We start from the raw sequence: 17,675 nt of genomic DNA on the forward strand, positions 1-17,675 counted from the left end.
GACCCCTGTAGCCACAAGGGCCATATCTAACTTCCTTTTAAACATAGCTAATGAACTGGCCTCAACAGTTTGCTGTGGCAGAAATTGGGGCTGAAAGGGAAATAGATCAGCAACAATGAAGTGGCAGTGCAGACTCGCTGGGCTAAATGGTCCAATTCTGCTCCTATATCTTATGGACATTGATCCAGTTTCCAGACATTAACCTCCTCTGGTACTTGAGTGATTCAACCATATTGATTGCTTTTCTCAAATTTCAATGTTACATACTGATCTCAAACAATGCAATTTTGATCAATTTTAAAACCTAATTTTATACCTAGTTCAGCATTAAGGATAGACTGCATGAGAGAAACATTGCTATTTAAAAAACTCATTTCAGAAATTAGCAATCTTTAATTGAGAAACTTCAGGATTTTTTGGAAATTGAGTACAAATCACAGGATTTCCTCTCTCCCCCCACTCCCCGACACAAGATTTCCTTAAAACAGTCAAGGTTATTCAAAGCCCTTGCTGTTTAAATTTGTTTTGACTGCTCTTTGTTTATCTTACAAATTATCTTCAACTCTAAAAGAAAGCATTTGATTCAGTATCAATATTTAACAATTTCCTGCAACTAATCTTCACAATTTTTATTTTAAACTAGTTCACATGAATATTATGAATCCAGCAGCATTCTAGGGAGCAGTTTGTTTTCTTGGAACATCCTGACAATGACCAAATATATAGATTAAATGGCCATCATTTATTGTGGATTTTCTTTGCATGCCATCCTGCTGTCACTGGAATCAGCCTTCCCTCCAAGAACTTGATACTGCCTCAGTAAAGCAACAATCAAAAGACTCCACGCTCTCCGAACACTTTCTACACCCCTCCCCCAAAAATCAGGCAGATCATCAAGCCTGAGAGCACATGCTGGGCTAAAGGACAGCTTTTATCATGCTGTTATAAGACTACTGAACTTCCCCTGGTACGGTTTGATGCATTTGACCTCAACCTACCTCGTTATGGCTATGTACATAGACTGCCTGCACGTATACTACTCTGCCTTATTGCTTTTAGTACCAATGTACTGATTTGATTAAATTACCTGTATGGATTTTTGTTTGAGTTAAGTGAAGAATAGGCCCTTTGAGCCATGCTGCCAAGCAACCCCTTGATTTAACCCTAGCCTAATTACAGGACAATTTACAATGACCAGTTAACCTACCAACCAGTATATCTTTGGACTGTGGGAGGAAACCAGATCACTCAGCATGGCCACTGGGAGAACTTACAGGCAGCAGCTGGAATTGAACACAAAGTGTTATGCCAAGCACAAAGCCACTGTGCCACCCTGCAATGGGAAACGAGATTTCCCCTGCACCTCAGTATATGTGACAACAAGACCAATCTTCACAATAAGTACACCAATACAAAATTTTGCAGTTTAGGTCAAATTTTCTCAGGAGGCTTGGTACCAAACCACTTTAATCTTTCGTTTGTGAAAGCAAGGAATTTGCCGTTACTAACTTCACTGGCTTTGGAACTCTTTCTATTTATTTTGTTAAATAGGAAAATGATCAAAGCCAACTTATTGTGTGGGACAACATGGTAGCATAGTGGTTATCACAATGCTTTACAATACAGGAGATCCTGTGTTCAATTCCCACCATTACCCATACATTCTCTGATGTGGGTTTCCTCCTGGTGCTCGGGTTTGCTGCTACAGTCCAACGACATACCAGCTGGTAGGTTGATTGCTCATTGTAAATTGTCTCATGATTAGGCTAAGATTAAATCAGGGGTTGCTGGGTAGCTCAGCTCAAAGGGCCAGAAGGACCTACTCTGCTATCTCATTAAAAACAGTTAATTCATTCAAGTCATTTAGCAGAAAATATCCAAGAACAATTACAAATGCAAAATTGATCAGTTCTTCTAACTGTACCTTAAAAAGTCGAATCGCTGTCACCCAGCGTGCCCTAGTTTGTTCATCGTCTGCACAAAACAACTTCAGGTCTTTGGCATCTCCCAAGTTGTTATACTGGAAGATCAGAAGATTGTTTAATATTAATGCACAACTTAACACCTGCTGGATTTAAAATTAGATGAAATTTCTCAAATTAAAGCTTAGAAAACTTTTGATCTCCTCATTCATTTTTGGTTTAAACAGGGGCATCCTTTTGTAAATAATACCCTGTGCTCATTAAAAACTGAGATTTTCAAATTGCCAATCCTGAGGCATAGTACAATGCAGCTGAGGAATAACAATGTTATTCATGGGATAGCTATTCGTATATCCTCCCAAGAGGACCACAACCTTGTCGTAGATTGAAGGCTTGCTTGCCTCAATGACCCAGAGGGCTTTATGCTTTGGCTCTTGGTAGGGTCACCCATGCCAGACAGGTCAAAGGATAGAGGCCGGACTAAGCAGTCCACCTGTCCTTCAGGTTCAGGATTTCAGTTTGGAGCCAACAACCCCAGCTGGTAAAATAAAAATTGTTATGGAAGCAAAGAGGAATCCTTCTACATACGAGTGTGATGGTGTTTCTGAGTTTCCACCTGGGACTTGCATTACTGACTGTAGTGAAAACTGGGAGGAATGTACTGACATGAAGGACACCTGAACACCACCAGAAACGGGGGACTTCCATTGCTGCCCTAAATGCCATTAGTGTAACAGGCAGTAAGGCAAGCTAATCATATTTGGCAATTCATACCTTGATACAGAATCCAAACTTTGTTGGCGCTCCATAGGTCTTCTTCGCTGACAACAATGTGTACACGTTGCATTCACTAAACTCAGCAAAAAACTGAAGATGTCTTGGTTCCTGTTATCACGGTAGGGAAAAGATGAATGTATTCAAACTTCAAAATTATACAAACCTGTCTACCTTTTCCCTTTAGCCCCCCCCCCCCAGGGAAGAGAGGCATTAAACATTAATCAGGACAAGTAACCAAGAGTGCAAGTAGCCCAGTGTCATAGAGAAGTACAGCACAAAACAGGCCCCTTTGCTCGATCTAGTCCACTCCAAACAGTTTGAACTGCACCCAGATCATACCCATCCATGTACCTATCCAAACTTATGAAACTTTGAAAGAAATCGCATCCACCACTTGCGCTGGCAGCTCATTCCATTCTCAGTCCCTGACTGAAGTTTCGCTTCATGTTCCCTTTAAACTTTTCAGCTTTCACCTTTAACCTATGACCGCTGGTTGAAGACCCACCCAACCTCTGGAAAACACCTACTTGCATTTATCCTATCTATACCCCTCAAATCTGTACACCTCCAAATCTCCCACATTCCAAGGAACAAATCTTAGTTTATTCAATCTTTACTTACAATTCAGGACATATATTCCCAGATCCCATTGTCCTACTGAATTCAGTACCCTACCATTCACTGTGCAAGACCTACCCGGGTTGGCCCTAACAAAGTGCAACACCTCACAATTGTCTGTATCAAGTTTCATCTGCCTTTTTCAGCCCATTTTTCCAGCTGATGCAGATTCTCCTGCAAGACACGATAACATTCCGCACTGTCCACTACACCCCCAATCTTGGTGTCATCCACAAATTCACTGATTCAGTTGACCACATCATCCAGATCATTGATACAGACGATAAAGAACCCAGCATGATCCCTGCAGCACACCTCGTCACAGATGCAACCATCTACTACTACTCTGGATTCTCCCACAAAGTGTCTAATCCAATTTACTACCTCATCTTGAATACCAAGTGATGGGACTTCCCTGTCCAACCTCCCATATGGGACCTTGTCCACATGGACTTCAGCAAGATATTTGACAACATCCATTGCCTTGCCTTCAACTTTCCTGGTAACTTTCTAAAAAAAAACCAACAACAACCAACAACAAAGATTAAACATGACCTACCACATACAAGTCCACGTTGACCATCCCCAATCAGTCCAAATCTATCCAAATACTCCTATCAGGTCTCTTAGAATACCTTCCAATAACTTTCTCACTACAGATGCCTTGCTCAACAGCTTACAGTTTCTTGGTTTACATTTAGAGCCTTTCTTAGACAGTGGAGCAACATTGGCTATTCTCCAATCCTTGGTACCTTGCCTGTTGCCAAAGATGATTAAATCTCTTTACTAGGGTGCTAGCAATTTCTGCACTTGCCTTTTGCAAGGTCTGAGGAAACATCTTTGCCAGGTCCTGGAAATTTGTCCATGCTAATTTGCCTCAAGACACCAAACACTGCTTCTACTAATCTGTATAGGGTTCATGACCTCATTGCTGCTTTGCCTCACCTCTAGACTGTATCTCCTGAGTAAAAACAGATGTAAAGAAGAAAAACATTTAAGGTCTCCATCTCCCCCACCCCCCCCAAAAAAAAAACAGGTTACTATCCAATCTTCCAGAGGGCCAATTTTGTCCCTTGCTATCTTTTGGCTCTTCACATTTGTAGAATCCTTAGGATTCTCCTCCCCCTTGTCTGCCCAGGCAACCTGATGCTTTTTTAGCCCTCCTGATTTGTTTAAGTGTTTGTTTGCATTTCTTATACTCCACAAGTACTTCATTTTCTCCCTACTTGCCTATACCTGCTGTTTACTTTTCTTAATCAGGGCCTCTTTCTTGAAAACCAAGGCTATCTACATTTATCTTTACATTTTACTCTGATAGGCACGTACAGATTTATACTCCAAAATTTCACTTTAAGGCTGCCCACTTAGTACACCTTTGCCAGAAAACAGTCTGTCCCAATCTAACCTTGCCAAATCCTTTGACACCATCAAAATTGGCTTCCCTCCGATTTAGAATCTCTACCCAGGGACCAGACATCTTTTTGCATATTTCCTTTGAAACTAATGGCATTTGGAAAGTGTTCCCCTACACAAACTTTAGTCACCTGCCCCATCTCATTCACTAACAGATCAAGAATCTCATTCTTGTTGGGGCCTCTACATATTGATGAAGGAATCTTCCCTGAACATATTTAACAAACTCCAGCCCACCTAGTCCTTTTATAGTATGGGGGCCCCAGTCAATGTGAAAATCCTACAGACTGTTGCGTGGTCCATAATGTAGCCATACCCTTCTTATAGCCGTTCCTGGCCATAAAGCCTCACCAGTCAAGTTCCAGTCTATCTTCTCCACTGAATATACAATTTCATTTTGGTAATTTAATCTGAAGATGATAAATTACCTAGAGCTCTGTTCACTATAAAAGACAGATCATATACTGACTGAAATTTACATTTAAGTGAATACAAGAATACTGTTTATAAACATAATTTCATCTCAAAATGCTCCCTTCATGTCATTTGAAATTTACATGGCACTGATTACTGTATTGAGGACAACGCAAACTTCTGATGGAGTTACTGCAGACTGGTGAAGTTTTGCTGGCACATAACTCATCTACTTCGACACTATTGTCCTCGGAATTAAAATATTCACAAATTCAAATTTCTGGGATTATTGGAAAATTGCAGAATAGGTTGATACCGTACTTAAAACTCAAAGTAAAGCACAGAAAGTTAATGAAATTAAATTCCATGATCTATTAGAGTAACAGTTAACTCTGGTTATTGTTAGACTGCAGTAGAAACTAAATTAGTTCCTTCTATGTGGATACGGATGAAATGTACAACTCCCAGAGCTTGGACCTTTTGGGATGGTTTCATCAATTGAGAATGAAAAGTGATTAAACAGTGATCAAGTCTACCAGAGAACAGATGTGAACTAATAATTAACCAATCATAACCTTTGAAGTACGACTTAAAACTTCCGTGCATTTATTTTGCTAGAGCTCAAAAGTCTATGAAAGTGAAGCACGTTTTGGTTTTTGTGGGCATGTTGAAACATTGACCGTTTAGAACAGGCAGATTCCAAGGGATGCTGTTGTTCTGTCATGTTTCAGTTGATTGCACTGTTCGGCAAACAGCCATACCCTCTTCAAATCTCCTGCCTGCACAGCTTTGCCAGGAGAGAATAAGAGCTTCATTTCATTCCCACCTCCTCCTTCACCCCACCCCCCAACAGTTTCATTCTCTAGCTAAGCAATTTAAAATGCACAGTACAACTGAAGAGAGTGCTTTAGGTAGGAGAAATTCCTAGATTAGACGAAGAAAAATCTCACCTCAGCACAATGGCCAATCCTTTAGATTGAAACTATGCTCAGTAATTCATGTTCCTTGTACACTCTAACAATCAGGAAAGTCTAGCCAAATGCCTCCGTCTGTGTCTAATGATAAAGACACTTTTCAATACGTCTAAATTCTGTAATCACACTTTCATAGCTATTGAAGAATTGTAGGGAAGAACAATAAACAATGTCTTCAAAGACGAAAAGTCTGGATAATTGACAATTTGTGGGCCTGTCAATGGCCTAACAGTCAGGCTTTGCCTTACAGGAAAGATCTAGAACTAGTGAAATCTTAATTTTTGTGACGACCAAGAATGGCCTATTTTGCCTGTATACCAACATTTATTCATCTCAAATCAAAGATTTCATTACACTAATCTTTGTTTTCCATCAAGTCGTTTATATTGTTTTTATCAAAACATTAGTATTAGCATCAGAGGTAACATACAAAATTCAGGTCAGGCAGCATCCATGCCCAAAACATTGACTACTTATCATTTCCATTGATGCTGCCTGACCTGCTGAGTTCCTCCAGAATTTTGTATGCGTTGCTTTGGATTTCCAGCATCTGCAGACTTTCTAGTGGTTAATATTAGCTCAAAAATGTTGCTGCTTAGGTGCAATTGTGGGAAAAGCTGATACCTGAAATGAACAAATGTTTTTGCACTGACAACCAAGATGGAACTAATACATGGTTTATTAAAAAGTTTGCTGACACTGAAACAGTAATAACTGCTGGAGGTCAAATTTCAGAAATACTATGGGGAAAGATGCACACGATTACAAAGGGCAATTTCAATATCAATCCACTGCAAAAAACCTGAGGGCTACACACATCTTTAAAAGAGTGGCGAAGTATTGTTCTAAACAACAATGCAGCTCTGAAGATAGGGGTACAGCTATAATTAGATACAGAAGTATTGCCAAGGCTAAAACTTCAGTTTGGCTTCATAGCAGTTAGACCCATGTTCTTCATAATAGGAAAACACAAGGTCAAGGATAAAGCCAATTTTCATCAGAAGTATTTGTATAATTTATAGAAACTAAGTAACAGCATCTTCAGACAGCCAAAGGCTGGAATAGAGACTAGGTCCATTTATGTTTGTTACAAGGGAGGATTCCACAAGAACAAGATAAGAGAACGATACAATCCTGAGCTTTCGTTCAACTGGCATTGACCCAACTGTTGATGCTACAACTCTGGCATTCAGTATTTCGTTGCTGCAAGTGAAGCGTTCAGTACTTGGTTGCTGGCCAGCCAATAACAAATCAGTTACTAAGTACAGGTAGACTGAGAATATTTTTATACCAAAATCCTACTGCACCAAATTAATAGAATCAATTCCCTTGATCGATGTTTAAAAACAGATCAAAAGTACAGTAAATTAGATACATGCTTAGAGGCTACCCTAATGCATTTCTGTTAGGATTTAAGTCTGAAGCAACCAGAACTGCTCTCCACTCAACCTTGTACTACCAGGACAACGGCAATTTCTACATCAGGCTGCTGTTTACTGATTACACCTCAGCATTTAACATCCCCTCAGTACTAACCAATAAGTTTTAAAACTTAGCCCTTTGCAATTGGACCCTCAGCTTCCTCACTGGATGAGATCACAGTCAGTGCAGATTGGAGTCACCGAGAGTCACAGGCCCACCTCCAGGATGTGTGCTTTGCCGACTGCTGTATTCTCTCTGCACTCGAGAGGGGCCAGGCACAGCTCGAACACCATACAAGTTTGCCAATGACAACTGTTGGCAGAATTTCATATGGTGACACGATGGACAGGAGTAAGGGAATACTTTGTTAAGTGGTGTCTCAATCTTGCACTCAACATCGGTAAGGAAAAGGGACTGACTATAGACTGCAGAAAGGGCAAATTCAGAGAACACACCCCAGTCTTCAGAGGTGTTAGAGCAGCTTCAAAGCCGACTGGGTGTCAACATCTGAGGTTCTATCCTGGGCCCAACAAACCGACGCAATCACGAAGGAGGAATGCCAGTAACTACACTTCATTAGGAGATTGAGTTTTGGACAAATTTCTACTGTTATACTGTGGAGGTCATTCTGACTGGCTGCCTCACTGCCTAGTACAGAGGCTCAATGCATAGGATCAATAACAACTAGAGGGACATAGAATTGGCCAGTCCCACAGTGGGCAGTAGCTTCCCCACCATCAAGAGCGTCTTTGTAAGGCAGTATCATTAAGACCCCTCATTGAGGACATCCCCTCTTCTCATTACTACCATCAGGGAGCAGGCACAAGAGTCTAAAAAAGCAGTTTCAGAAACAGCTTCTTCCCTTCTGCCATCAGATCTATCACTCCACGAAATCAAACACTACCTCCCATATTGCTCTGTCTGTACTACTTATATCTTATTACAAATTATGTACAGTGATAATAAACTTGATTCACCACTCCATCAAACAATTCAGCATCTGGAGGAAACAAACTAACCCACAGTTTCATGTAGTACCCACTATTTAAAAGATTTTTCTCTGTAAAAGCTTTGTCAGTGAAAACAATTTCATTCCCATTTCATTGAGAAGGTACAACAGACACCCATAGACTCTCAGCCAGTCTCGGAAGCAAATGCATACTGTTATCTGCCTCTACATTTGCTCTATTAATGGAATTTATACTTCATTTTCAGCAGTGACAGAAATGTCATGACAAGTGACACATTTGTATGACAAAGTAATTTCGTTTGAGTGCAACTGCTATTGGCTGTTAAGGTCCATCTTTCCTTTTGCCAAGTTACCTAGAAACAGGTAACTCAAAATGGAGTGGAAGATCTCACTCAAGCCCCAACACCAGGTTTAATTAACTTGGAATTAGAAAATTTCAAAAGCTAGTGGCATCTTAAAACAGTCTGGCCACCATCAAATGTGTCGTTCTGGTAAATCCCTAAACAGCACGAGACATTAAAATTAAGTTTTTAAATATACTTTCGGTGAAGTCAAAAGCCTGAAGTTTAAAAAGAATAACCCACTTGCTTTGAGAACAAGCATCAAGGTAAAATGCTCTACTATTAATTCTTAGCAACTTCAGTTAATGTTCATACTTGTTAACATGTACAAAGATCACCTAGAAAAAAGTGAGAATAGCACAAATTTTAAATCACAAGTTATTCAAGAAACCCTGTATTCAGATAATAACTTAAATTTAGGACACCAGTTATTTCTCATTTGAGAAAGTGGTTTCAGTAAAGGATACACTAATTAATGACACCAGCACTGCTACATTTTCCAAAAACACAAGTTTCAAACTGTAAATAAATTCTAAAGTTCACTTTCTAGAATACTGTTCAACCATTTTGTACAACATTTATTAAATCATTAATCTTTGAATAAACCCACCACGGTTAAATTTTATTTTACTTACCCCAGTAAATGACCAATTCACACATCTGAAGCAGAAAGAAAAGTGCAATATGGTTCTGAATGCAATTCAGGAACAGTTTTCCTCTGCCCGATTTCTGAACGAACATTGAACACTACCATTAGCTTTTGAGGTCATCCATTGCATCTGTTACTCCCGGTGTAGCCTCCTGTACATCAGTGAGACCTGATGTAAATCGTGAGAGTGCTTCGCCAAGCACAGCCAGAAAAATCGTGATCTCCTATTGGCCGCCCATTTTAATTCCATTTCCCATTCTGACATATTCATCCTTGGCCTCCTCTACCGTAGTGAGGCGGCCACACAACCTGGAGGAGCCACTTCTTGTATTCTCTCCGGGTAGCCTCCAATCAGATGGCATGAACATAGGTTTTGAACTTCTAGTAATGGACCCCCCACTTCTCCATTCCCCATCCTCTTTTCCTCTCGCACCTCTTCTTCTTGAGAACCCATCATCTCCCTCTGCGGCACCTACTCTTTTCTTTCATGGCCTTCTGTCATTAATTCTTTCTCCAGTGCCGTATCTCTTTCACTAGTCTACTTCCCAGTTCTTTACTTCACCCCTCCCCCTCCTAATTTCACCCATCACCTTGCATTTCTCCCTCCCCTTCACCTAACTAACTCATCTTTATTCTCTCCACTGTTTTGGGCTGAGATGCATCAGCATCGACTGTACTCTCTTCCATAGATGCTAGTAGGACAGAGTTCCTCCAGCATTGTGTCACTTGGAAAATCTGCAGATGCTGAAAATCCCTTTTGTGACTGGACTGCCTCACTTTCTTCCTCTATGTAATACTTCAGTTTTTAAATACACTCCTATCTAATTCAGTTTTTATTATGCATTGTAGTGTACTGCTACTGCATAACAAATTTCACAGCATACCAGCAAAATTAAACTGGATTCTGAAACTGTCTTATTAAAAAAAACTTTAAAAATACAATTGGATCTTCCATGAATTCTCACAGATACACCCTTCATTCCATGACCCTGAGACAGGTTCAATGCACCAGATCAACACATACCCAAAAAGTCACTTGCACAGACAAGTTGATAAGCATTTGAGGAAAAGAGAATGCTGCTCAGATTGGATTAGAGGAAGAGTAAAGTTCAGACAGACTAGTCAGGAAAAATACAAGTACATTCTATGTAATGCCTTGTGTTACAGATTCCTCCTCACCGGGAATACTGAAAAATTACTGATCAATAATCACAGGCAAATTTCAATTTGACTGCTACACAAATAAATGACAAACAATTGCCAAATATTACTAACTTAATCCTTGAAAACAAAAGCATTTTTGTAGCAGTCAGTACCAGAATAGGATCTTCTGCGCTATGCCAAATTAAACTTATCCTAGCTGCCGCAGTGAACCACAGCCTTATAATCGTTGTGTGCCCATATGCCTCATCTCTGGCAACACATAACAGTTGCTGGTGAACGCAGCAGGCCAGGCAGCATCTCTGGGAAGAGGTACAGTCGACATTTCTGGCCAAGACCCTTCGTCAGGTCTAACTGAAGGAAGAGCTAGTAAGATTTGAAAGTGGGAGGGGGAGGGGGAGGGATGGAGCCAAGAGCTGGACAGTTGATTGGCAAAAGGGATATGAGAGGATCATGGGACAGGAGGCCCAGGGAGAAAGAAGGAGAGAAGCCCAGAGGGATGGGCAAGGAGTACATTCAGCCACCTCCTTTGGTAGGACCTACAAATTCCTTGTGCTGGCATTCTCCAAACTTCCACATCTGTCGTACAATGCAGCTAACAGAACTACATGCAATACTGTACCTCAAATATGGCCCAACTTGAGCTTTATACAGCTGTAACACGCGAGTTTGCAATTTTACACGCCACATCCTGACCAATGACGGCAACCATGTCATATACCTTTTTAAAGCACACCGTCAACTTGTGTTGCCACTCTTAAGGGGAGTTGTGGACTTGTCCCAAGATTCCTCTATGTCAACGCTCTCAAAGATTCTGCCATTGACCCAAAATGTGATTCGTCCGTTCCCTCCAATGGGCGCTGCCTGTCCTGCAGAGCTCCTCCTGCTTTGTGCTTCACTCTTCACATTTTTAAATCATTCCTTATATTTGACCTACCAGAGTGCAGAGCCTCAAGCTTATTAAATTCAATTGGTGACTATATTAAATGCCATCAGCCATTTCCCCAACCATATACAGTATCCAAATGGTCTTAAATCCTGCTATATCCCTTGCAGATAAAAAATGGAGTTTATAGAAAGAAAGGGATGTTGTCAAACACAACTATAATTTCATCCGAATCATTTATCACAAAATAGGTTCCAGCACCAATTCCCCCAGAACCCCACTGATCATTGGCCTCCAGTCAGAGAAACACGTCTCCATTACCCTGTCGAAGTTCAACCAAATTTGATTGCTATATACAAAGTCACCATGGATCCCATATGACAATCTTCTGGATCAACCCACAGCTTTGTCAAGCACCTTACTCCACTCCAGTTTCTACAGAAAATTTAAATTGTTCATAACATACTGTTCTCCCCCCACCATAAAGCTATGCTGACTGTCCCTAATGTTCCTATGCTTTTTCAAATCCTATGCCAGAACCTCCTCTAATCATTTCCTCATTATTGACTTAAGAGTCACCTATTATTTGCTGGCTTTTTCCCCATTCCCCACTTCATTCTTGATTGGTCAGGGCATAAAGGGATACGGGAAGCAGCAGGAGATTGGGGCTGAGAGGAAAATTTGGATCAGCCATGATAAAATGGCAGAGGAGGCTTAATGGGCCAGATGGCTCAATTCTGCTCCTACATCACATGGGATTATTGTCTCATCCCAGTCTTGAGACAAGAGAGAATACAAGGATCTATCAAGGACACACTCCTCTCATTCTGGGATAGATCCACCAGACTTTGCATTGTCTTATGTTCAAGAGTTGAAACACCTTCTCCTGTACGGTACCAAAATGCCCAGAAAATATTAGCATTCTCTTCACTATCCTCAGTATCATTCATGTCCTCCCTTGTGACTCTAATGCAAGCCATTTGTCAGAGACCTAGTCAGTCATCGTAGGGAGGTACAGAACTGTGAATATAGCTAATTCAAATGAGAACCTGTCTTCCTGATAAAACCTGTTTACAATACAACTTCAAATGATAATTTAATGTTAGCAAAACCATGGTGTGAGACATTGATTTTATCCTACTGAAAAAAACCTACACAAGAGAAGACAACATGAATATTCACATTATTGGTGGTCACTGAAAACTTCACATCAAAATAGCAGATGGCTATATTATACGTAATCCAATTCTGATGTTAAAGATATTTCACTGCAACTTGAAGGTTCCCAGCCAAAACACTGGTTTCCCTCTACAGATGCTGCCTGAACTGCTGCGTTCCTCCAACATTGATACTCAAAAATCCCAGCATCTGTAGAATCTTTTACATCCCTGCCACTTAATGTCCAGCTCAGGACAGATCTGTTTCATCACTTAATCTGCCTAGTTGCATCTTTGAGCCATCTCACAATGCTAAATTATAATTAAGACATCTGGAGTTGTTTGAGCTTTGAACAGATTTAATACTCAGATTCAATATTTTATTAATATTTAATATTCAAAGGGATTCCGCTAGTTGGGATGAGTCTTTGTAAAAGGCATCCTCCAGTTCCCTGACTCAAACAGTTAAACCGTTTATAGCCATTGAAACTAGTTAATCATTTAATCAGTTAATCATGGTGAGAAGGCGGGGGAGTGGGACTAAATGGGAGAATGGATCAGTTCATGATAAAATGGCGGAGCAGACTCGATGGGCCGAATGGCCGACTTCTACTCCTTTGTCTTATGGTCTTACTTAACATATATCATAACATACATGTTGTATATGATATGTTTTATATATTATTTAACTGTTTAAAAAACTTCAAAACATTTGTCACGAGGGGGAGATTTAGATGATCTGCAGATCAAGTAAATAAAGACTCCCAGTTACAGCTTGAATGGTTTGGTTTAGTCAATTACAACGTACCAATTTAGTACCCTCAACCTGCTCCTCCAGTTCAACCCTAATTTTCTTATCCTTCAGATACATCCTCACTATCCTCTTGTATAAAATGGCTTGGCGTTTCAACTTGCCAGGGACTCTTCTGGCCTTCTGAGTTCTTTGCTGCTTCATATTCCTTAATGCCCAGCCCGATTTCAGCTTCCTAAATACAACTTGCTTCTCTCGACTAAATTTACATCTCTCGTCATCCAAGGTTTCTGAACACAATCCTTGATTTGACAAACTAGGGTGTTTCTACTTCAAAGCTCCTATTTTTAATAACAGTCGTGTGGACCAACCATTGCTCTGAGCAGGATTTTGTTTTGAAAACTGCCCTCATTCTAAATATTTAAATGTTAAGAAAATTCCAGCTGCAGACAAAAATCTACATACCCCATACAACATCCACTTCAAAAGCAGTTAGTCTTGCTGAAGCTCGAATACCCTGGCAAAGGTTAGTGATGGCCAATTACAGGTCTGCGCAAAAATATTCAAAATTAATTTAAAATAATTTTGTATCAGTTTCTTATTTTGTAAATTAGGGGCTGTGATGTAGGTTAGAGGCATCTCCAGTTTCAAATCCCCAAAACTTTAAAAGATAAAGGATATTAAACTCTACAATAAAACATTAATACATTCAAATTTTCAATTTTTCATCAATTTCAAAGCAGCTTCTAAACTCAAAACAATGAGTTTCATTGAGCTTGTGCAAATTAGTATAGCACAACACAATATTAATAGCTCTGCAAATATCAGCTTCATTAGTTTCTGTTTACAGGTCAATTAGAGTGTAAATGGTTTTTGCAATTCTCTAATCTTATTGTAAAACTCTGAAATCTTTCAAAAAAAGAAACGTTATCTTATAATTGGTTAATTACAAGTATAATACAGCTTGTTAGCATAGTGCAGTGATCAACCCATTTAAGATTAATTTCATTTGGGAGAAGTTTGATTTGATTATGAGATCACATCTTGGGAAACTAATAAAGCCACAATATTTTTTAAAATGAGGTGGGCCAGGTTGATCCACAAATGTAAAAGCACATGGAGTAGTAGATTCTCCAGCCTTGTATCCCTTTTGCCAATCAACTTGCCAGCTCCATCTTAGCTCCATCCCTCCCCCTCCTGTCTATCATTTCGGATCTCCTCCTTCCCCTCCCACTTTCAAATCTCTTACTATCTCTTCTTTCAGTTAGTGCCGACGAAGGGTCTTGGCCCGAAACGTCGACTGTACCTCTTCCTAGAGATGCTGCCTGGCCTGCTGCGTCCACCATCATTTTGTGTGCTGCTTGAATTTCCAGCATCTGAAGATTTCCTCATCTTTGAGTGGTAGCTAGTCCTGTTTTTCTCCCCCTCTTGGGAAATGCATCTTGGGGAACATTATATACTTTGACAAATTTACTTTGAAATGGCTTAGCAAGCAGTATTTTAAAAGGTGGTAAATAAATTAGCTATACAAATGATATCCAGCTCCTAAGTTAATGCTTTGTATCATTTGTGAATAATAATGGCAAATAGTCAGTTCCAGTGCAGACAAAGCAGCTCTCCCAATATTGTCTAGTCTTTTAGTTGGTCCTCATTTAACCTGCAAACTTCCACAACCCACCCTTCCAAAAGGTGGAAAGTGGAGGACAAACAAAAGGCGTCAACAATTGACATGAAGTAGCAAGAAGGTGATAGGAAAGCTTAATTGTTTGGACAGATCAGTTCACTTGAAGAAATTATATCACAGACATACACACTAGTCACCTCTGCAAAAGGTTACCAAAGGGGGAGAAGCTTTAATATCTTAGCTATGGAATTTGTTATCAGAAACATATGGAAGCAAAATGAGATTAAGAGAGACAAGAAAAGTAAAAGATAAATATTAATATTAAGGCTTTCCAGATTTAGTGTTTCAAGTCACTTCGACCAGTGACAGTAGAAATATACCAAGTATTCCGGGCTTTTAAACCAACCAGTTACATTTGAGCTTTGAATTAACTCAATTTCTATAGAATACAAAGGTGCAGTCAGCTTCCATACTTGTGCCTACATCAAGCTGCGATTCCTGGTGTCGAGCGAGTTGGGCAGGGGAAAGGGGAAGGGAGGAGAGTGCAGAACAAACTCAAAGGGAAAAGCAACAATTACAATTGTACATGTTAAGCAGAGTTTCTAAGGGGCACTGTCAGAGCGAGCCAGTCCATCCCAAGGTATCCCACTAAGCCATCGAGTGCCATTAGAGGACGGTGACATAGTTGGCTACCAGAAGTTGTACTGCTTCAGACTCACTACAGATTGACTGACTGTTACAAACAGACTTCAGCTCACAGCACAGAGGGGCAGACAGCAGAGGGGACTTCTCTGCAAAGACACACAACCTCAAGTACCACAGAATTAGGAATTCTATTTTTATTAAAGCAAGACCCTATTTAGGGTTTCAACACAGCAAGTCATACTTTCATTACCAGGTACACAGGAAAAGATACTCTATGGTTAAGTTTTGTAGTAAGATGGCCACATGATCAAGATTCTGTTGATACCCAAATGAGCACCCAAACTCGGAGAGATGCAGACAGATTAAATTCATGTGGAAATAGCAAATAGGAATGAAATTTTAAGACTGAAATTGATGACGTATTGGAGAAATTGACTGAGGAAAAGTGGTAAACAGGTTAATTTTAAACCCACTGTGTACATGTTAAAAATCTTTTATTGAGTTTACTCCCCCCAGACTTATCCATCCAGGCACCTTGCATGTAATAAGTTCAAGACCAAAATACCCTTTGGAGAATCAAGGGAAATTCCAAGCTGTCCCCTTGATTCTCCAACGTCCAAATTCAGATCACATAGTTATAAAACTAAGAAAACAGGTCTGACTCATTCCTCCTGCCTACACTGATCTTTCCATTAGCCTATAACATCTTCCTCCAATCTCCATTGTTCCAAAGATATGCTAACCAAACAAGTCACTTTCAACTCAAATAATTCTTGTTCGTCAGGTCCTGCGTCATGTGATGTAGGTGATCACAGTCTATGACGATGGCATCAGTGGTCACATAACCAGGACTTGACGTGCACCAGCCGTTCATATGACCATCCATCCCCTGCTCCCATGGCTTCACTTGACCCTGATCAGGGGGCTAAGCAGGTGCTAAACCTTATCCAAGGGTGACCTACAGGCGAGCAGAGGGAAGGAGTGCTTTACACATCCACCAATACCCTGCCACTCTCAATTCTATGCTGAGCAATATCCCATGCACTTTTTGGAGCCAATTTCTTCCAGTACTGCATTGACCAGAATCATCCCACCATAACCTAATACTCATCTTCACTAAATATGACAAAGGCTGACTTGCCACTGAGCCTTCTTGTGCATTTAAAAACTTGTCCAAATTCTTCAGGAATCTGTGGAGCCACTTTGAATTTCATGCTCTTAGATATTTCAACATGTCACTATTTTTCCACAACTATAATGACCACTGCAAACATTGATCATGTAATCAGCAGCCAAGAGACTCAAATCGCTTGTTATTCTGAGTTAAAACACTTAAACTGGAGACTGAAATATTTGCAGTGTTAAAATTGAGCAGGACAATTTCAGAATGTAATTAAATTTGCATCATTTTCTTACCTTTGATGTTCCTTTGGTAGAAAAATACAATCCAGATCTTCGCAAGATGAAATAGTATTTTTTCCAGCTCTTCTTGCCTTGCTCTCTACTTTGGAGATACCCATGAATTTCAGGACACATTCTTGAACTCAGGAACTCCTAAGCAAACGATTTGTAAAAGTAAGTACAAATCAAAGGATCAGCTTTTAATCAAGTTTTCTTGCTCATGTAAAACAGTAAATTTGGACAGCAAGTTGTGGAAATGTTTGTGGTGGAAGTTGTAACATGGAGATGGGGACTTTGACTCAGCTCAGGAATACTTTACACTGAGGTGGCAGTCAGGTACCCTTAAAACCAAACAGAACCCATCCATTAAGACTTGCTTCTGTATGCAAGAACTGCCATTTGAGGGCCTTATTCAGACCAGTCAACTACGTAAGATACATCAGATTGTGAACTATATTGAGAGAGATTACTGTGCATGCCTGTAATGTTGTTATGTATCAAAAGGCCCAAAATCTGATAAAGTGCTATTTTGTGAAGCGACCTTCACAAA

At 40.1% G+C, this 17,675-nt stretch overlaps 1 protein-coding gene across 2 annotated transcripts in view; it reads right to left on the reverse strand.

Moving 5' to 3' along the window:
• The window catches only part of LOC134348640 (growth factor receptor-bound protein 14-like), a 131,503-nt gene that overhangs the window by 29,371 nt on the left and 84,457 nt on the right, over window positions 1–17,675 (reverse strand). For both annotated transcript variants that reach the window (XM_063052338.1, XM_063052340.1), the window contains 3 exons: window positions 17,141–17,278; window positions 2,697–2,807; window positions 1,925–2,020 (listed from right to left, as the gene is read on the reverse strand). In XM_063052338.1, the coding sequence (XP_062908408.1) occupies window positions 1,925–2,020; window positions 2,697–2,807; window positions 17,141–17,278 (345 nt within the window). The remainder of the gene's footprint in view (window positions 1–1,924; window positions 2,021–2,696; window positions 2,808–17,140; window positions 17,279–17,675) is intronic.

Source organism: Mobula hypostoma, chromosome 6, assembly GCF_963921235.1.
Source record: "Mobula hypostoma chromosome 6, sMobHyp1.1, whole genome shotgun sequence".
In the NCBI taxonomy this organism is placed as follows: domain Eukaryota; kingdom Metazoa; phylum Chordata; class Chondrichthyes; order Myliobatiformes; family Myliobatidae; genus Mobula; species Mobula hypostoma.